Source organism: Lipophrys pholis (genome assembly GCF_963383615.2).
Source record: "Lipophrys pholis genome assembly, chromosome: 5".
NCBI classification, from domain to species: domain Eukaryota; kingdom Metazoa; phylum Chordata; class Actinopteri; order Blenniiformes; family Blenniidae; genus Lipophrys; species Lipophrys pholis.
The window spans coordinates 33,423,843-33,445,987 of NC_137628.1; the positions used below are offsets into that span (position 1 = coordinate 33,423,843).

At 46.0% G+C, this 22,145-nt stretch overlaps 1 protein-coding gene across 1 annotated transcript; it reads left to right on the forward strand.

Moving 5' to 3' along the window:
• The first annotated feature begins 6,628 nt into the window (after nt 1-6,628).
• On the forward strand, nt 6,629-16,054 carry LOC308110520 (uncharacterized protein). The gene is made up of 10 exons (XM_080464867.1): nt 6,629-6,712; nt 7,514-7,749; nt 11,195-11,339; nt 12,962-13,055; nt 13,149-13,231; nt 13,342-13,502; nt 13,620-13,671; nt 14,173-14,257; nt 15,074-15,443; nt 15,658-16,054. The coding sequence occupies exons 2-9, from the start codon at nt 7,514-7,516 to the stop codon at nt 15,421-15,423; spliced, it is 1,206 nt and encodes a 401-aa protein (XP_080320993.1). The 5' UTR covers nt 6,629-6,712; the 3' UTR covers nt 15,424-15,443; nt 15,658-16,054.
• Nucleotides 16,055-22,145: the final 6,091 nt, after the last annotated feature.

A 22,145-nucleotide genomic window follows, 5' to 3' on the forward strand; every position in this document is an offset into this window, starting at 1 on the left:
GTGATCGAGAGGGGGCCACTGCGTGCTGACCCGGCCAAGATTCAGGCTGTGGCGGGCTGGCCTGTCCCCTCTACAAGAAGGCAGTTGCAACAGTTTTTGGGGTTTGCAAACTTTTACACAAGGTTTATTAGGGACTACAGCAAGGTAGCCAGCCCTTTACTAAGGCTGACATCTGTGAAAGTACCTATTTCCTGGACTGTGGATGCACAAAGTGCCTTTGACCGGTTAAAGACTCTCTTTTGCACTGCCCCGGTACTGTCGCATCCTGACCCAGACCGTCCGTTCGTCTTGGAGGTGGGCGCTTCAGACACTGGGGTGGGGGCGGTTCTCTCCCAACGCACTGCTCCAGATGAAAGACTCCACCCATGTGCCTTTTTCTCCCGGCGACTATCACCGGCAGAGAAGAACTATGATGTGGGCAACTGAGAGCTGTTGGCGGTGGTTTTGGCACTCCAGGAGTGGAGGCACTGGTTGGGGGGCTCCACACACCTATTTGTAGTATGGACAGACCATAAGAACCTTGCTTACCTTCACTCTGCCCGCAGACTCAACTCCCGTCACGCCCACTGGGCGCTCCTCCTGGTAAGATTTCGGTTCACCATCAGCTATGTCCCTGGCTCCAGGAATATTAAGGCGGATGTACTATCTCGACAGTTTGCCTCTTCGGAAGAGTCGCCTGTCCCCCAGGCCATTCTTCCCCCCCCCCCCTCCTGTGTTGTGGCCGTTGCCCAGTTGGAGATTGAGGAGCTGGTCCAGGAGGCTCAACCCACCACAGGTACCCCTGAAGGTTGTCCTGAGGAATGCCTATTTGTTTCCCCGGCTCTTAGGACACAAATTCTACAGTGGGGGCATGATTCCAAGCTGGCCTGCCACCCGGGGTTCCACCGTACCCTGGCCCTCCTGCGTCAGCGATTCTGGTGGCCCTCCATCTCAGCGGATACCAGAGCCTACATTGCTGCCTGCTCTCTCTCTGTGCCCGGAGTAAGGCCAGTCACAAGGCTCCAGCAGGTCACCTCCGACCCCTACCGGTCCCACATCGCCCTTGGTCCCACATCGCAGTGGATTTTGTGACCGGCCTCCCTCCGTCAGATGGTAACACAGTGATCCTCACGATTGTGGACAGATTCTCCAAGTCCGCACACTTTGTCCCCTTGCCTAAACTACCCTCGGCTCTGGAAACTGCTACCCTCCTGACTCCCCATGTTTTTCGTCTCCATGGAATCCCACAGGACATATTTTCTGATCGTGGTCCCCAGTTTTCCTCCTGTGTCTGGAAAGCGTTCTGTCTGACTCTGGGTGTCTCTGCTAGTTTGTCCTCAGGTTACCATCCACAAACTAATGGCCAGACGGAGCGAACAAATCAGGACTTGGAATCAACCCTCTGCTGTGTCACCGCTCAGCACCCAGCCTCGTGGTCCTCAAATCTGCCCTGGGTTGAATATGCCTACAACTCTTTAGTTTGCTCATCCACAGGTGTTAACCGTGTACTCTCAATGTATTTGTTTTCGTCTTAAGGTTGCAAAATGCAATAATGTTGTTGTTTTCTTTATTGGTTGTCATATTTGTATGTGATTGGCACGGGGCGTGTATTGTGGGGCGTGTATTGTGGGTGTGTTCAATAAAATCACGTTGAGTGAGCACAGCTGTGTCTATGGCTGTGTGTTGCAAGTGAGTCACGTCGTTGCGTCTACTCTGTGAACAACAGGGATGTCCCCTTTTATGGTGGATCATGGTTTCCAACCTCCCCTCTTCCCCGAGCAAGATGTGCAAAGTGCTGTCCCCTCTGTGCACGATCACTTGGATCGTGGACGCAGAGTGTGGCGCGAAGCCCACGCAGCACTTCTTCGGTCCTCAGCCCGAAATCAGAGGTTGGCAGACAGACACAGATCCAATGCACCAAATTACCAACCGGGTCAAAGGGTGTGGCTTTCCACCAAACCTTCCCCTTCAGGTTGAGTCACGTAAACTCACCCCAAGGTTCATAGGGCCCTACGTAATTGAGAGAATTATAAACCCTTGTGCGATAAGACTGAAGATCCCTGCCTCTCTCAAGGTACACCCTACATTTCATGTGTCACTACTCTAGCCTGTCTCCACGAGCCCTCCTTCCAATCCCCCTCCTCCCCCCCGGGTTGTGGATGGCCACCCTGCATTCAGTCAGTCGCCTCCTGGATGTTCGTCGTCGTGGACGTGGTTTCCAGTTCTTGGTGGACTGGGAGGGATATGGACCTGAGGACCGGTCCTGGATCTCACGATCCCTGATCTTGGACGATACATTGCTCACAGACTTTTACACCAAATACCCGGACAAGCCTGGTAGGACGCCAGGTGACATACATTGAGGGGTGGGGGGGTACTGTGATGTTCTGTGTTTCCTGTTTGGTGCACCTCTCCTCTCTCTCTCCCCTTCTCTTAGTGCTGCACTCTCCAGGGACAAGCACACCCACCTGAGGCTGATCATGATCAGCGTGGTACTTAAGCCAGCAGCTGATCGAAGGGCACTGCCGGATTATTGTCGATCGTCCTGAGTGGTCCTGGTGTCGCCTCCCGTCTCGACGCTTGCTGCTTACGCTCCTGTTTGGTTTTTTCAGCCGTACTCCGCCTCGCTTTGTGTTTTGCGGAGAGAATAAACTGTTCCTTTTTACCTCCGATTACCCGTCTCTGCTTTTGGGTGCTTCGCCATCACAAAAAGCTTCCAATAAATACTTTATAAAATGACCACTGGTGCAATCTCCTTATATGTGCAAAATGTTGCATTATTTGTAAGGTGCTGTGTTATTGTGCTTTGTGACTATCTAAAGTGCTGGTTGTGAAGTCCACATTAACATGTGAAATCACCTCTGAAATGCTTTAACACGCATCAACAAACAGATAATTCATACCAAACATCAGAATTTGAAACAAAAAAAAATGTCCATGCAGTCCTCCACAAGCACCATCATATACAACACAGACAAATATTAATAATACAGTTTGCACACATTACCTTCAGACAGAAGTGACCTGGGATCAGCTTCCTTTACTGAACTCGCCTGTTGCTGCTCCTCACAGTTCATCCATCTTATTTTTATTTGTAAATCCAAAGATTCCAACCAGGTTTCCCAGTTTGAAATTGAGTCTGATTTAAAGCAAAGTTCAAGACTAAAGGCTACATCAACACGACGAAAAAAAGGATATTTTTTCTCCCTGGCCTAGTCCCAAAAACTTCCGTCCACACCTCACTGGGGGCTTTTCCACCAGAAAGAACCAGGTTCTAGTTCTGGTCCAGGACCAGCTTCAGCACCAGTTCTTTCCACCACCAAAGCCCCGGCCTATCAGGGGCTAAACTGCTGCTACACTGGCTCCACTTCGTTGCTGGACCAGAGAGGAGCCAGACTGGGACCCGAGGCCTCATTAGCTGGGGGCGGAGTTATCTCTGGAGGTATCTCTGGAGGTATCTCTGGAGTTATCTCTGGAGTTATCTCTGGAGTTATCTCTGGAGGTATCTCTGGAGGTATCACTACCTACAAGGTGGAGGCCAGGTTGAACCGGCTTTCTGAAAACTCCAGCGAACACGGAGCCCCAGAGTGGTTCTAGAGAAAACAATAAAAATAACGCGTGGGAACGAAATAATAAGTCGTTCCCTGAAGTTAATAATACGAGGGAACGGGATTATTTAATCCGCGTTTGCGGAGCCGCGGCTCTCGAGATGCTGCAGAGCTCCACCTGTCAGTCAGCTACGTCAGATATAATTTAGAAGCAGTTTTCCATCCATCCATCCATCCATTTTCTTCCGCTTATCCGGGGCCGGGTCGCGGGGGCAGCAGTCTAAGCAAGGAAGCCCAGACTTCCCTCGCCCCAGACACGTCCTCCAGCTCCTCCGGTGGGACCCCGAGGCGTTCCCAGGCCAGCCGAAAGACATAGTCTCTCCAGCGTGTCCTAGGTCTGCCCCGAGGCCTCCTACCGGAGGGACATGCCCGGAACACCTCCCGAGGGAGGCGTCCATGGGGCATCCGAAACAGATGCCCGAGCCACCTCAGCTGGCTCCTCTCGATGCGGAGGAGCAGCGGCTCTACTCCGAGCTCCTCCCTGGTGACTGAGCTCCTCACCCTATCTCTAAGGGTGCGCCCAGCCACTCTACGGAGGAAACTCATTTCAGTCGCTTGTATCCGGGATCTCGTTCTTTCGGTCATGACCCAAAGCTCATGACCATAGGTGAGGGTAGGAACGAAGATCGACTGGTAAATCGAGAGCCTCGCCTTTTGGCTTAGCTCCTTCTTCACCACGACGGACCGATACAGCGACCGCATAACTGCAGACGCTGCACCGATCCGCCTGTCGATCTCACGCTCCATCTTCCCCCCACTCGTGAACAAGACCCCGAGATACTTGAACTCCTCCACTTGGGACAAGGGCTCTCCACCGACCTGAAGGAGGCAAGCCACCTTTTTCCGGTCGAGAACCATGGCCTCGGATTTAGAGGTGCTGATCCTCATCCCAGTTGCGTCACACTCGGCTGCGAACCGCGCCAGTGCACGCTGAAGGTCCAGGTTTGATGAAGCAGTTTTCCATTGTGGTTTATTTTCCACACTTTTCATGGTGACATTATTCTAACTAACGTCACGTCCAGGTCTTGTTTCACCTTCTGACCGCCGGCTGAGGAGCTGCAGCCGCTGAGCAAGGCAGTGTGAGGCAGCAGGGGGCGCTCCGCTCCGCTCTGAGACGCTCCAATATTATTTTATAACCACAGAACGTCTTTATAATTAATACTTTGGTTCATCAGGAACTACTAAACAAACTACAAACTACTGTAAATGAAAGCTGGAGTTTATAGACATAAAATGAGTCTTTTAATGGCTTCATGTGAAAGAGAACTTTAATCAGAGTGGTTACCTAGGTTACCATGGAAACGGCTGTAGAGCAGCGTTCTATCATTCTACACCTCCATTCCTCCATGTTGAAGCTTTTGATTCAGACACGTCCAGAAATAAAGTGAAAGGAGCAGAAAGTCACTATGGAATGTTGGAATGGTGAAAAATAAGACCTAAACTCATTCATACATTATTATTCCCCTCTATGTCCACTCTGGGGCTCCGGACTAAAACAAGACGGACGTGAACAAACACCAGAAGAAGAGACGTAATGTCTTCTGGCTCTTTGGTGCATCAGAGGTTCTGGTGCATCAGAGGTTCTGGTCAGACTAGATGGACCGACCCGGACTAAACCACTGGTACAGTCCGTCTCCTGGTTCCTGGATGAGGCTGTCAGTGCTACATTGGTGAAATCAGTGACGTATCACGTTTTGGAGTGACGCAGTGACGTAGCTCTACTGGCTCCGTTAACGGTGGAACAAGAACCGGTTCTTTGGTGGTGCTCGTTTAAGAACTGGTCCTGGCACCGGCCCTGAACTAGAACCTGGTTCTTTTTGGTGGAAAAGCCCTCACTATGAACACGGCTCAACACAAGGCTTCAGGACATGTAGTACACATGCCAGGCCTTTAGGGGCGCTGTGAATCACCAAACACAACAAAAACGCAGAAGAAGACAGACCACATAGAAATTTAGAAGTAGACTTCTGCACATAAACACATAAACCACTTTATATAACTCTAGTTTTATAGGTCTATGGCCCCGCTCCGCCTGCTTCTAGCTTCTGCAGCTCCACCCGAGCTTCTAGTCCCTGATCGTTGTGATTATTAGGTGACGTTGCGGACCGCGGTGGGGGAGGAGGGGGGCCATTACGTCATCTTTTTTTCCACGGATGAGCGTCTTTTCCGACTTTGGGGCCGGGGTTTTAGAATCTGCCCACTCTGGGACCCGTGATTAAAAAAACCGTCTTCGGGCTCCTGAACGCCTCATGTGGACGAGAGGCCAGAAACAGCTGGTTATGGTTCACCGCTTTCCTGGTGTGGACGGTCCCTTCGTGAGTGTCCTTTAAAGGGTTAAACCTCGGGAAGACTGCGCACACCCGGAAAAACATCTCACCACGTGGTGTACCAACGTCGTGAACATGTGGCTTCAAGCTGCGTCAAGCTTACATACAGAAACACACACCAGATGTCCCGCTTCCCTACAAAATTAAAATACGTAACCATGTTATTCAACAGAATAATATGCAGATCCTTTGTGATGTTTTGCTTTTAGTGGTCAATACAAGCCTTAAAAATGTAAAAAACTGCACCAAGTTATCTTTAATAGTTCCATTGAACGCAGATAATTGACTTCAATAGGTCTCGTCAACACAGATTGTTGACTTCGAAATCTCCAGTGAAAACAGATTATTTACAATAACAGGAACTGTTAACACAAATTATTTACTTAATAGGCCCAGTAAACACAAATTATTTAATAGCTCAAGCGGGCCCAGATTATTATCTACTATAATAGCTCCTGTAAACACAGATTATTGGCTTTCGTACTTCCAGTGAACAAAGATAAACTATTTCAATATCTCCAGTAAACACAGATTATTTAATTGAATATCTCCAGGGAACACAGATTATTATACTTAATGAAGTCCAGTGAGCAGAGGTTATTGATTCTAATAGCACCAGTGAAGAAGTCAAATTATAACGGACTCGTAGACGCTGTTTCCATTGAACGACCGCCTTTAAAGGCTTTTACTGTGAAGCGCCGAACCGGAACTGCCGCCCCTGCTGACTCTAGCTCACATTAGTGTTTTGTGGACTTGGTGTTTTCCTCGGAGAAGAGCAGCGACTCCTTCAACAAACAGGTAGCCGAACTTTCTGCCTCATTTCACCGCCTTTACAACCTCGCTTCTTCTCTGGATCACAACTCTGGTGTGGCCGCGTCGTTATTGATCCGAGCGGCACGATGTTAGCATGGTTAGCTCGTCTGCTAATCCTCGCACACGAGCAATACGCTGGTGAACATTTTGGTATCGATACAGATACCACCATGTAGGTCGATACTCTCAATACTTTTAGAAACTTTCCCAAATAAAAAGAGAACAAAAGAAATGCCATTAGATACAGCCTGTCTTAAGTTGGACCAATGTCTTTAAATGGTTTGTTACTGAGTGCAAGAAAAGAAAAACAATAAAAGAAAGCGGAGTTCTGTTTTCCGCTCTTTGGATTGTCCAAAACATCCAAACCAAGTCAGAAAGAGGAGCAGCTCTTCCCCCACAGAGAGACGGACTGTCCTCGGTGCAAATCACAACAGTGACGCTCCGTAGCGAAGACCCCGGTACCAGCCGGGCCCGGTATAGTATCGTTTTAAAGGCATCAGTACCGCGATACCAATACAGTACCGTGATACCAATACAGTACCGTGATACCAATACAGTACCGGGATACCAAAACAGTACAGTGATACCAATACAGTACCATGATACCAATACAGTACCGTCATACCAATACAGTACCATGATACCAAAACAGTACCGTGATACCAATACAGTACCATGATACCAATACAGTACCATGATACCAATACAGTACCGTGATACCAATACAGTACCGGTATAGTGAACTCTGAGCGCGGCGACAGACTCCCACTGTGTTTTCCTCCTCAGATGGATGAAAACCGACCGGCGTTACCGGCGGAAGTCAAGGAGGGGAGAGACGTGATGGACGTTACCATGACGACACAACTGGAAACTCTGGCGGTGACTCCCGGTGATGCCGCGTCGGCGTCGGACGCTGAGAGACATCTGGAAGAATCAGGGGGCGGACAGAGACTGTCCTCAGCGGCGTCGCCTTCAAACATAGTGTGTGAGGATGAGGAGGAGGATTCTGACGATTCAGAAAGGTACACACACACACACACACACACACACACACACACACACACACACACACACACACACACACACACACACACACACACACACACACACACACACACACACACACATAAATATATACACGCAGCCAAAAACAGTAATATTGCTGAGGTGCAGGTCAACAGACTTGAGGCTCCCTGTAGAGCCGCATTATGTAATAACAGTACAATATGTAATCATCTAACACATTTTCAACTCATTATGTAATAAGCTTCTTGATGCTTTTTGTAATAACTTGTTAATAAGGCATCAGTTAGAAAAAAACTTTGATGTTCCACTTTTTTTAAAAGAAATCGTAATAATTAGGTGCATTATGTAATAAATTTAGCCTTTAATCCGTAGACATGGTTCTATGTTTATTAGAGAAGAAATTCAGATTCAGTTAAAGTAGAATTCTATGTCACTCTTTGCTCTTGCTCACGTCCTGCCAACACAGCGACGGTAGAATCAGGATCTATATCAGGTAGAATGTTTTACATCAGCTGCCATCGTGGCTGGTAGAGTTTTATAGTTACAATCAGTATTTCCTCCAGACGTTTCTATTTTCTTAAAGAAATGAAACCAGATTGTTGGTGCCACTGAGTGCATTTAATCATTTAACCCACATTTTGTAAAAACTGTTGTATTATGAAACAAGTTATTAGAAAATGGGTTCAAGAATTTTAATACAAAATGCGGCGTTATTACATAATGAGTTGAAAATGTATTAAATTATTACATACTGCAGTGATCACGAAATACGTCAGACCGATAACAAGGCCCTCGGTCCGGTTCATATCCTCTTGAAACTCGTCTCATGTCTGAATGTTTCTGACCTGGTGAGCATCAGAAGGAGCGGGACCATAGACCTATAGAACCAGAGTTATAGTGTAGTTTATGAGCAGGAGTCTACTTCTAAATTTCTATGTGGTCTGTCTTCTTCTGAGTTTTTGGTGTGCTGGTGTATCACAGCGCCCCTAAAGGCCTGGCATGTGTACTACATGCCCTGAAGTTTACAAGGGATGCACCTTGTTTCTCTCGTTATAGAGAACCATTTTCCAGTAAGCTCTTTGTAATATCCATATTTACAATTTGTTCATAGAGATTGTATATTTAATACTTCTTGTTTGCAGGAAATTTAAGTTATTTTATGCTTTTAAATGTATTCAGTCGTTCTCATTTCAAGTAATCTGTGCTTATCAGCTCTTCAATAAATCTTAACAACTAAAACTTCATTTGTATTTTCTTCATTTATTTTCAGACAGTGTAGTGTTACAGTCCTTTAAAGTGCCAATAAATAGGTCCAGGGGAGTCATACTATCAATATAACTGCCACATCTAGTGGCCAAACATTGTTTTGCGCAGTGGAGTAGTTATTGTCCATTTCCCGTTATGGAGGTGAACTGCTCATTATATCGTGATATTGATTTGAGGCCATATCGCCCAGCCCTGCTCGGCAGTCATTTCCACTTCCTGTGTGTGTTATTGTGATTTTTTTGTTCTTTTTCACATTATGACAAGGTTTCAGAGTCATTTGTGAATTATAGTCAGATAAGTTGTTTACTGCTGAAGTATTTAGCGTTCATTGTTAAAGTTTTATTCTTTTTTCACATTATGTTCACATCTGTTTGTGGCATTAAGAAACTTCACATCACCATAAACCTGTCTTGTTCTTCATAGTTTTGCAAATAAATAATAACTTAGGGAGTAGGTAAATAATTTCATCAAGCTTTACTTCGGTCCAGTAAAAACCTGGATTACTGGACCAGTGTCCGATAAAAATTTTTGGCATTTAGCGATCCTTGATACTGTACCGTTCCTACATACTGCGGTGACACAATGCCCCTCTTGGTTTTCCCCATGGTGTCTGCTCTACCGTTCAGGAAGGATATAATCGCCTGGGGCCTCATTTATTAAACATTATAAAAAATAAACGTGCGCCGAAAAGCTGAAAATGACGTGGGCAAAAAGAAAAAAATTGCAATTGATAGAACCGTGTGTACGCAGATCTTCACACACTTTCCTTTTCTAGATCTCAGTCCACCTGGAAGGTGACAGTTCAGGCCCCGCCCTCAACACGCCCACTCTCTACCATAAATGGTCAACGCTAAGTGAATGAAAATGATGAATTTTATATAGTCATGGAAGAGGTGGAGGTCAGGAGATGATCTTATTTGGGGATGTGCTACATGCTGCTTACTTTAGATAGATAGATAAACTTCATTGTTTGCCCCAAGTGGTGACAGAAACTTTTCTTTAACAAGGACCAAACAATAAAATACATCACATGTTTAAAACACACTTAAGACACAAGTACAGACATAAAGGAAATGTTCAACGGAAAACAGTAGCTGATAAATAAAAGACAAAAATAAACGTCATCATCTCATAATAAACTAGTTCTATCTTTAAAAGCTCAGAATGACTTTATCAATCCCTGGGGAAATTCTTGAGCAAGGCAGCAGCAACACAATGTTTCCAGCTCTAACGCTGCTCCAACCATTGGGACTATTTTCAGGGAGTTTATTGTGGAGTAGGACGCAGCTTCAGGGAGGTGTGAATCGCCTGCTGACAGCCTGGAGGAGTTGCTGCTCATTGTTCTGATGTCAGAGCTGTTCTCCTCCCAGAGCTGGAGGCTGAAAACACTGACGTCTGGCTGCAGAGTACCGCCCTGCTGGACTACGGCTTTGAAAACATCCACGTTGCTGCGTTGCTTTACAAACATTGCATGTTGCTGCGTTGCTTTGTAAACGTCCACATTGCTGCGTTGCTTTGCTAACATCCACGTTGCTGTGTTGCTTTGCAAACATTGCACGTTGCTTCATCGCTTTGCTAACATCCACGTTGCTGCGTTGCTTTGCTAACATCCACGTTGCTGTGTTGCTTTGCTAACATCCACGTTGCTGTGTTGCTTTGCTAACATCCATGTTGCTTCATCGCTTTGCTAACATCCACGTTGCTGTGTTGCTTTGCTAACATCCACGTTGCTGTGTTGCTTTGTGGTGTTTTGAGACAAATCCGTCCAAACAGCAACATGTTGCCATGAAAAGTTGGATAGCACAGTGCTACTTCCCTAGCCTGCTCGCTGGCTGCAAACTGTGGACTGGATTTCCTGACTCATTCCTCCTGGTCTCATTGAGACCCGCCTCCCTTCAGGAAATCCAGTCCACAGTTTGCAGCCAGCGAGCAGAGCAGCAGCAGGGAAACACTGGGGATCATTTCAGCACCATGAAGCAGACCAGGATCATGGCTCAGACCAGGATCATGGATCCATGAGTTACGTTGGTATTAGAACCCGATACTGGATCTGATCGGCTCCATCCCGAGTGTGGAACTGCGACAGAATCATGGCCCGTTGTGCTGAAATGCTCTTTATTACAATACCAGAAGTTTTGTGAGCAGAAAACTAATATTCCTCTTTTATGTCTCCAGTGATAGTTCTTCGTCTTCCTCTTCTTCCTCTTCCTCCTCCTCATCCTCCTCTTCGCCCTCCACCCGTGTGCTTGAAGATTTTGATGATGATGAAGGTTTCAGTCAACCGGCGACCATCAAAACCAGAGACGAAGTTCTGCTCGAGGTTCGTCTTCAACTGCTGCTTTCTATTTTTAAAGTTCCAGTTCCAGGCTCATCCCAACAGACTGACGTGATGAGCAACGACCTCCGGAGGGCGTCGGCGACGTCGTGATTCAAGATGTCGTAGCGTTTCAACTTGTCTTGACAGTGTAGATTTTAAGCTTTTAATTGTTGACAGGCCAAATAAAACCAGAAGAGTGATAAGTGATAAATGTGATGCGTTGGTGTGTTTGATGTGCGTACGGAGGAAAATTAAATGGTTTTACATATAAATATATATATATATGTAAGTGCTGGCAAAAATAACGCGTTCATTTAATTAATTGATTTTAAACGTTGAAATCGTGACATATTTTCTTTTACATAATTAACGTAGTTTTGTTTACTTCTGTTTTGTTTTGTTTTTTTAAACTCCCTTACCGGAGCAGCAGCTGCAGCATCTCTGGGCGCAGCTCAGTGACTGCAGAGCAGCATAGTACCCAGTGGAATAATATTAAGACAAAAAGTTCCCCGACGGCTGACGGAGAAAGTGAAAGTAATTAGTTTTACTTTGAAAAGCTGAATTTAACGACCACAGAAGTAATTCTGCAGCTAAACAGCAGGTTGCCATGTTGGCTGACCAGGAGACTCCAAACTGTTAAAGCTGGAGGAAATACTGGTAAAATATTAATTTATCCTCTTTCTCTCTTTCCCTGGCTCTCCTCTATACTGTGTGTGTGTGTGTGTGTGTGTGTGTGTGTGTGTGTGTGTGTGTGTGTGTGTGTGTGTGTGTGTGTGTGTGTGTGTGTGTGTGTGTGTGTGTGTGTGTGTGTGTGTGTGTGTGTGTGTGTTAGTTAAGCCAAACTACGTTAATTCCGTAAAAAAAATTTTTTTTAACGAATTAAATGTTTCAAATCAATTAATTGAATTAATGCGTTATTTTTGACAGCACATATATATATATATATGTATGTATGTATGTATAAGTAAGGAATCCCAGGCTATCTAAACGAGCAATGTTATCAGTTTCATTACTGTCTAAAACAGCCGTTCCAGATTTATATAATAAAGTTAGAAAAGGGAGTCCCAGTTATTTTCTCACCTTATGTGTGGTCATCAGTTAACATGACACCATATATCTCGCTGACTTATCACACCGTTACACCGACATGGAAAGGTGAATCTAAAATGCCTCCACATGACTTATTTCCCTGGAAGCCGAACAGCGAACAGTCGAGGTTCTGTGCTCAGAGACGTGGTTCTGCTCCAGAACAACTAATTGTTAGAAGTGCCGTTGAGGAGCAAAGGCAGAAAAGCAGTGCTGTTTGGAGCGACTTGCTCCGCCGCTGCTCATTTATTATTGCCTTCATTCCTCCTGTCGTAGCTCTGCAGAGTCTCCCACTTATTGTTTGGTGCTGTGGACTGTCCTGGTCGGTTCACTTTGAGCGACGGGTTTTATCTGTCTTATCGCTTCATAAACTAAAGTTAGATTAGTTCTGACTGACAAATGTTAAATAAATAATGATTTACTCTTCATTGTGTTATACGGTGAAACATCTCCTCTTATAAATTGATGACTCATATTGTTCTCATGTATAATTAAAGTATTAATGAATATAATAATATCTAATAAATATATATGTGTAGGATCTTCCAGCTGTGGAGGAAGTGTGTGTGACGTTACCAGAGGAAGCAGAACTACTGCCAGTGGGAACCATCTCCAGTATTGTTCAGCAGCTTGGTGAATACACACACACACACACACACACACACACACACACACACACACACACACACGTATCAGACAGCAGTTGTGTGTGTGTTGCCTGTGCAGTGATCATCCAGTCCCTGAAGGACACGCCCCCTTTGATCGACGACAGCATCATCTTCCGCTCTGACCGGCTGGCTGTGGGGAAGGTGAGTGTGTACACATGGTGTACATGGTGTACATGGTGTAGATGGTGTAGATGGTGTAGATGTGCTGTACGCTGCTCCTCGGAGGTCACTCTGTAGCCTCTGTGTCGCAGGTGTTTGAGGTGTTCGGTCCGGTGTCCAGCCCGCTGTACATCCTGCGCTTCAACTCGGTGGAACAGATCAGCAACAAAGAGCTGACAGAAGGACTGACGCTTTACTACGCTCCCAACATCAAGGAGTACACCAGATACATCCTCACACAACAGCTCAAACTGTGAGAGCACACACACACACACACACACACACACACACACACACACTGTGTGCAAATGTTTGATTATTTTATCAGATGTCTGAGTAATTAGTCTGTTAAAGTCAGTTTTTCTTCCAGTTTTAAGGGTTCTGACGCCTCCTGGAGGAACGACCAGGAGCCGCCAATGGAGGTACACACACACACACACACACACACACACACACACACACACACACACACACACACACACACACACACACACTGAAGCTCTGAAGCGTTTGCTCCAAGTTAACATATAAACACAGAAAGATCCAGAATTCTTTCATCCTCAAACCTGCCAACCGGTACGCCTGTACCTCTAAATCCTCTGGTCCGACTCGCCCCTCTAAACTACGCAAAAAGCTGCGGCCATGCGAGTGTCGTGGAAACGTGTGGTACTCATGTCTGACAACAAGACGCAGCAGCTTCAGCCAATCACTGTAGGAAAGCAGAGAATAACCAGTCGACAGAACCTCAAAATATTTTGACAAGGTTGGCAGGTCTGCATCCTAATAAACCTCTCTCGTCTCCTCTCCTCCTCTCCTCTTTCGTCTCTCCTCTCTCCTCCTCTTGTCTCTCCTCCCCTTCCTTTCTCCTCCACCCTCCTCCCTCCTCCTCCTCTCTACTCCTAACCTCCTCCTCCTCCCTCCAGGCTTTAGATTACAGTGATGATGAGAAGGAGCAGGAAGCAAAGAAGAAGGGGAAAAACCAGAAGAGGAGGGGGAGGAGCAAAGCAGGTGGGCTCACACACTGTTGTCTTTTACAGGGAAAAGAGCCTGAGAGCTGGAAGCTCCACCTCCATTCTACTGGTAGAAAACCTGGGAACCTCCAGGGGGCAGCACTGAGAACCAAGAGTTCTGTAGAAAACCTGGGAACCTCCAGGGGGCAGCACTGAGAACCAAGAGTTCTGTAGAAAACCTGGGAACCTCCAGGGGGCAGCACTGAGAACCAAGAGTTCTGTAGAAAACCTAGGAACCTCCGGGGGGCAGCACTGAGAACCAAGAGTTCTGTAGAAAACCTGGGAACCTCCAGGGGGCAGCACTGAGAACCAAGAGTTCTGTAGAAAACCTGGGAACCTCCAGGGGGCAGCACTGAGAACCAAGAGTTCTGTAGAAAACCTGGGAACCTCCAGGGGGCAGCACTGAGAACCAAGAGTTCTGTAGAAAACCTGGGAACCTCCAGGGGGCAGCACTGAGAACCAAGAGTTCTGTAGAGAACCTGGGAACCTCCAGGGGGCAGCACTGAGAACCAAGAGTTCTGTAGAAAACCTAGGAACCTCCGGGGGGCAGCACTGAGAACCAAGAGTTCTGTAGAGAACCTAGGAACCTCCAGGGGGCAGCACTGAGAACCAAGAGTTCTGTAGAGAACCTAGGAACCTCCAGGGGGCAGCACTGAGAACCAAGAGTTCTGTAGAGAATATTATCTCTTTAATGAATATTCTTCTAGTGAATAAAATCACGTATTTCTTGTTTCTTAATACTCATCTTAATGTCTGAACCTTAGTCTTTGTCTCCTGATCTTGACTCTTCATCTTTTCATCTGTTCTTCTTCAGACGATCCTGCTCATATTTCCCAGAACACCTTGCAGCAGAAGCCAGAGGCAAGGGGTTTCCCTCCCAGGCATTCAAGGTCTTTGTTCAGACCCCAGGAGCGGCAGACCAGCCCAGCAGTGTACCGCCCCACCCCCCCTGCACACACCTACCCCATGTACCCCCCTCTCCCCTGCCCTTATCCCCCTCCTCTGCATAGCTACCCCCCACCCAGCTTCCCCCTCTACCCCCCTCCCCCTCCTCCAGCCTTCTTTAACCCCTCCTTCACCTCCCCCCTCTGGCCGCCAAGCTCCGCCCCCTTCTCTGACTACCCCCCTCCTCCACCGCCCCCTCCCCCACCTCCCCCCCAGTGAGACCCCGCCCCCCAGTGAGCGCCTCCCCCGCCCCCTCATTGAGACCCCGCCACCTCTCCCTCAGTGAGACCCCGCCCCCTCACTGAGACCCCCCCCCCCCCCCCCCCGAGCGCCTCCCCTGCCCCCTCACTGAGACCCCGCCCCCCCCGAGCGCCTCCCCTGCCCCCTCACTGAGACCCCGCCCCCCCCGAGCGCCTCCCCCGCCCCCTCACTGAGAACCCGCCCCCCCCTGAGCGCCTCCCCCGCCCCCTCACAGAGACCCCCCCCCCCCCCCCCCCCCCCCCCCCCCTGAGCGCCTCCCCCGCCCCCTCACTGAGACCTGCACATTAGTTTCCTAATAAATCCACTTCCTCAGAGTTTCAAATCCAAATTCAGCCCGATCGTCTCTAAACCTCCACGACTGCAGACGCACGTTTTGTCCCTTTTCATTAAATCTTTCCACAAAACCGCCCCTAAAACATGTTTTTTATTTTTTAACGATGCTAATGAGTCTTTAACGAGTTCATCACCTGTCTGTGGTCAGTAGTTTCTTCTCTTTTTTAGGACAAGTGAATAGTTTTTCACTAAATGGTCTGTGAGGAAGGTTTTCCAGACTTTGTGTTCAGTTCAATTAAAGAATGTTTTATCAACTAAAATGTGTCTCCCCTCTTGTTGATTTCCTACCCTAACCCTCACTTAAAAACAAATGTAATGTAGTTAAACTCACTTTTTATGACATCATTTTAGGATTTAAAGCTGAAAATAGTTTTTGATTTCACAGCGAGCTGCTTCTTTTTATTATTCCTTTATGTCTCTGGTTTGTTCATTGTGCAGTAGCTCCTCGTGTTTTTGTTAATCTAATAGTAGTTAATAGTTAATAATGTCACTGTTTGGGAGATTTAGTTCTCTTTAATGTCTCAACGCAGATGAAATGTTATTAATTGTTCTTTGAGTCCATATTTGTGAGTTTTGAAGGTTTTCCAGGTTTTTGAAGGTAAAGTCTCAGGGCGCTCGACTGTTCGCTGTTCGACTTCCAGGAAAATAATTTGGAGGCATTTTTGATTCAAGTTTCCACTCGGGTGTAACGGTGTGATCAGTCAGCAAGATATATGGTGTCATGTTAACTGATGACCACACATCAGGTGTGAATAACTGACTCCCTTTTCTAACTTTATTAGAAAAGTATTTCCATCCAGGCAGCTGGTACTGGACATCTAGAGTGTATTCAGATGTACCAAGTATGATGATATATGCAGAAATATTCTTCCTTATGGCATAATCCTGCTATTTGTATGAGAGAAAAGTCTGCATATTGGAAGCAGTGGCATTTGAATGGCATACATACTATTGGGTACTGGGATAAAGATGGTAAACCTCCTTACGGGGATCTGTCTGGTCAATTGAATCTTGAGGGTGGACACAACCTTTGGTAACAACTGCATGTCAGAAATAGTTTATTTTAAAAACCCTAAGTGCTGATTTACCCAGTTAGAAGCTGATGAGGCAGACAGACCTGAATATAAACTTTGAACAAGTGAAAGGCTGAATATTCTGGCAAATTGTGGAAAGTCTATCAATGAAGCTTGTGCATCGATATTACCAAACTCCATCAAGGCTTCATGGAATGAAGCTGATGATGAACACCTTTTGTTGGAAGTGTAAGACTTTCCTACGTCGTATGTGTGAATGTAGACTAGTGAGACCACTCTGGGTTAATTATTATATATTATAATAATTATGGTTGGACTGACAACAGCTGGAGCTCTTAACATGAGAGCATGGCAGTGCTTTAAGTGGGCCGGTATTCCCCGGTATGCAGTACCGGCACTATTAAATTCCACCCCTCAGCGTACCAGGACCTTTATCTAACGTACAGCGTGTAACGGAACTTTCTGTAATTTCTGGACTATAAGCCGCCACTTTGAACCCGGCGGCTTAAACAATGAAGCTAATTTGTGGATTTTTACGGGTAAACGAGCTTCATGCCAATAATACTGACTAAAATTACACCCAGTCCATGTACTGCAGTACAGGCTGATACTTACAGTTGTGCTCATAAGTTTACATACCCTGGGAGAATTTAGGATTTCTTGGCCATTCTTCAGTGAATATGAGTGATGACACAAAAACCTTTCTTCTACTCATGGTTGATAGTTGGGTGAAGCTATTTATTGGCAATCAACTGTGTTAACTCTTTTTAAATCAAAATGACAAAAGAAAGTACCCAAATGACCCTGATCAAAAGTTTACATACCCCAGTTAATACTGTGTATTGACCCCTTTAACATCAATGACAGCTTCAACTATTTTGTGGGAGTTGTTGAAGAGGTTCTTTATTTTCTCAGAATACAGAGCCTCCAGTTCTTGTAAGTTCTTGGGCTGTCTTGCATGAACTGCACGTTTGAGATCTCAGAGTGGCTCAATCATACTGAGGTCAGGAGACTGAGAGGGCCACTCCAGAACCTTCACTTGGTTCTGCTGTAGCCAATGACAGGTGGATTTGCCCTCGTGTTTTGGATCATTGTCATGTTGGAATGTCCAGACATGTGCAGCTTCTGGGCTGATGAGTGCAAATATTCCTCCAGTATTGTCTGATAACATGCTGCATTCATCTTGCCATCCATTTTGTCCAAGTTTCCTGTGCCTCTGTAGCTCACACATCCCCAAACATCAGTGATGCACCTCCGTGTTTCACAGTAGGAATGGTGTTCCTTCCATCAGAGGCCGTGTTGACTCCTCTCCAAATGTGACATTTATGGTTGTGGCCAAAAAGTTCAGTTTTGGTCTCATCACTCCAAATGACTTTGTTCCAGAAGTTCTGAGGCTTGTCTCTGTGCTGTTTGGCGTAATGGAAGCGGGATACTTTGTGACATTTCTGCAGAAGTGGCTTTCTTCTGGCGACTCGACCATGCAGCCCAGTTTTCTTCAACCGCCTCCTTATTGTGCTTTTTGAAACAGCCACACAACAATTTTCCAGAGAGTCCTGTATATCAGCTGAAGTTATTTGTAGATTTTTCTTTGCATCTCAAACAACTTTCCTGGCAGTCGTGGCTGAAATCTTTGCTGGTCTACCTGACCATGGTTTGGTTTCAACTCATTTTCTACTTCTTAATCAGCGTTTGAACACTGCTGATTGGCATTCTCAATTCCTTGGATATCTTTTTATACCCCTGTCCTGTTTTATGCAGTTCCATTACCTTTTTCTCGCAGAACCTTTGACAATTCGTTTGCTTTCCCCATGACTCAGAATCCAGAACCGTCTGTGCAGCTCTGGATGAAAGATGCAATGGTCTGTCAGAAGCCCAGAAACTCACTGACCTTTTATACACACACACTAACTACAAACAAAAAGGTCACAGGTCAGGATGGGAACCTGGATTAGCCATTCAAACTTGTTTGTGTTGACTTTTGTGCATGTTATCAGGTCAAAGTCACTGGGGTATGTAAACTTTTGATCAGGATCGTTTGGGTACTTTCTTTTGTCATTTTGATTTAAAAAGAGTAAACACAGTTGTTTTCCAATAAATAGCTTCACCCAACCATCAACCACTCATCTCTCTCGCTCATTTTTCCTTCGATTTTTTTTTAGGGAATTTTTTTAAATCTGCCAATATTTAAATAAATATGCAATTACTTACAACATGTATTTATAATGTTTTTTTAATCTGACACTACTATAATAAGGCAGCTGGTGGATCCACACACTGCACAAGGTGAGCCCCTGCTGCCCAGAATGTCTGTGGTGCTGCTGAATATCATGTTTTAGTCTCATATTTGTATGAGAGACTGAGGAAAGGTCACTAAGGGGAGGACTGATTCTTTCCACTTAAAGCTCCGGATGATTGAGACTGATTCGCTCGAATTTATACTGAACAGACTTAAAGGAAATACAGGCGAGAGCGCCACCTCATGGGATCACTTTTGGATTTTGCCTCGCCTCAACAACCCTGAGACCCTGACGGTTGGGGTTGTCTGGACAGTGTGCCTTGTTGTTATGCTCTATGTTATTTGTGCATGTATGTTTGTTTTGTTTTGTACATTTTATTTTTTTAATGGTGTTTTTGTTCGGCTTGCGGTCCCGTCTTCTCTTTCACTTACACCTCTGAGCCGCCCCGTGAAGACGTCACGTCCAAAAACTTTATTCACTGTCAACTTTATTCATCTCTGGAAACAACAGCTGAGAGAAACAACTATTAGTTTGAAATTGTAATAGTATTGATTTGAAAACACAAACACATACGTGTTGGATAGACACACACTGTTCCAGGGTGGAGACTCTATTTAAAGCTGTAATCTCCACACCCTCAACAGCCACCACCCAGTTTGAGCAAAGGAACCACAGGAGCTGCTTGTTGAGAAAACTGGGTGGAGTAATAGCTGAGGGTGGTGCTCCAGGACTGAGGGTGGTGCTCCAGAAATTTTAGAAATAGGAGGCATTTTCAGGTCAAATGATCCAGAACTGATATTTTTGGCATATAGATAGATAGATAGATAGATAGATCGATCGACGGATGGACGGACGGATGGATGGATGGATAGATAGATAGAGAGTAATAGAACCCACCTTTAATTATCAAATTTTATAGATCTAGGTCAATCCGCCTCTTGAACTCGGTAAACTGGAAGTCCTGACCCCATTATCACGCCCGCCCCCCTTTCCCACGCCCATCAGTAGAGCTGATGGGACCTCTCCACCGGGACATATTGTTTTGTGAGAAGCTTTTGCTGAACTCGGTGGACGTCCGAATCAATCTGAGCAGGGCCGGGGACGCACTCTGTCTCATGGGAGCACGCGATTCGACATTCCGACTCCACGTAGTGAGCGCGTTGCTGTTTGTCAAAAAAGTCACCGTCTCCTCCGCCATTCGTCTGGGTCACACGGCGGCTCTGCTGAAGGGTAACGCCCTCTACCCCCTGTCGCGCGTCAACGGAAAAACGTATTCTATCCCACAAAACTCCAGAGTCAGCATCCAGGAGAACCTGTTTCTGGGCATCATGCCTAAATACGTCGTGCTAGGCATGGTGCACCACGAAGCCTTACGGACGGACGTCAAGTTCCGGCCAAGGCTTTTCAGCCTAGATTTAACCAGGGGGCTTCGGTCAGGGAGTCCTACAACATGTTCAGCGCCACAGGGAGACACCTCAAAGATTTGCCTCTGAGCATTAACCGCAGAGAGTTTGGAAATGGTGTCTCTGACATCCAGCGGGAGTTTAGGACTGGAGATGAGATTCAGAGCCCCCCTGCCTCAGACCACCACTCTCATCGTCTACGCCTGTTGCGATTCCATACTGGAAATTAATTCAAAAAGACACGTGTTGGTGGATTACTACATATAAATTTTTTAATTTCTACAAGAATAATCATCAGCTGGAAAAACTTTTCAAAAACCTGCTGGGGGACGTATTCTGTGGTGTGTGGGCTTGTGATCAGCTCCCCCTGCTCTCCTCACGTTCCAGGACCCCGGCTTATTTCATCATTAACACCCACGAAAGTCACAGACCCGGAGAACACTGGCTGGCTCTGACTCTGGAAGAAGATGGTAAAGCCACTTATTTTGGCTCTTTTGGATTCACCCCGAGTTTACTCATTATCCATCGAGCATCTTGTATTTTTTGAATATCAACACGGAATAATGACTATTTATTACCACGATCTCCAGTTGCAATATCCGCTGTCCAACGTGTGCGGTCAGCACGGTGTTTTCTATCTCCATCATCGTACATGCGGTTTATCCTTTGACAGTGTTGTCCCTGTACACGGAGGATGATGTTAAAAAACGACCTTTGCATTGCAAACTATGTGAAAAGTTATATTACGTGTGTTAGAAAGCAAAACTCTGATAGTCAAACCATGTGTTCCCTACAAACGTTTAAAGATTGCTACCAAACCATAAAGACTGGGTTTCAATAAACTTTTATTGTTGGAAAGACAAAATGTCTCAGTCGTCTGGCATGAGAGTGAGTGAAGGAGGTCAGACCTGTTAAAGATGTCATTTAGGAGCTTTGCTCTCTCCTCCCCTCCTGGAGCTGCAGCCGGTAGTCATGTTCATTCCATATTATACCTCTTTCATGCTTTTATTCTGAAACTTCTGCTCCAGCTTCTTACTGTACTGCTCCTTCACCTCTCTGAGCCGGACCAGGAGCTCCTTCTGCGCTGGAGCTCCTGTCCATGTCAGTTGTGATCCAGGGCTTGTTCGGGTTAAGGTTAGTCCAGTTCTTACTGGTACAATATGTACCTCAATCAAGGTGGCCTGTCGGTGGACGTCTGCAGCCAGGGAGTCTTCAATTTTTGGACACATTGGAAAACTCGAACAGAAAGATTTTGAGAGTCGAGTTCGCGTGAAGAAATTAGTTTTACACATTTAGAAATCTCTCTTTGGACACACATAAGTCACTTTAGACGGACAGACTGAGATACAGAGACACTGCTTCTTCTTCAAATAGTTTTACATAGTGTGTGTGTGTGTGTGTGTGTGTGTGTGTGTGTGTGTGTGTGTGTGTGTTGCAGTAAAGTTTCATAACTCACAGAAAAACTTGAAGATAATTGCCATCCTCAAATGTTTTCCTGAATTCTACAACTCTTAGCTTGTTCCTTGTTCTCCAGAACAACTCCCACTATTTGGTGACAGGATTTTACTTCTTCTGTAAACGATGTGCATTAAAGTGCCAAACATGGTATTAACTAGCTGGTATATGTTATTATTACTTTTACTTTTCTTCCAGTAATTGTGGGCAAACTGTTT

Excerpts from the sequence above, each read along its gene's own strand:
- LOC308110520 (XM_080464867.1), top strand. The coding sequence starts at position 7,514 with ATGGATGAAAACCGACCGGCGTTACCGGCGGAAGTCAAGGAGGGGAGA. Across the intron at positions 11,340-12,961 it reads GAGACGAAGTTCTGCTCGAG|GATCTTCCAGCTGTGGAGGA; the intron begins GTTCGTCTTCAA and ends ATATATGTGTAG. Across the intron at positions 13,232-13,341 it reads ACCGGCTGGCTGTGGGGAAG|GTGTTTGAGGTGTTCGGTCC; the intron begins GTGAGTGTGTAC and ends TCTGTGTCGCAG.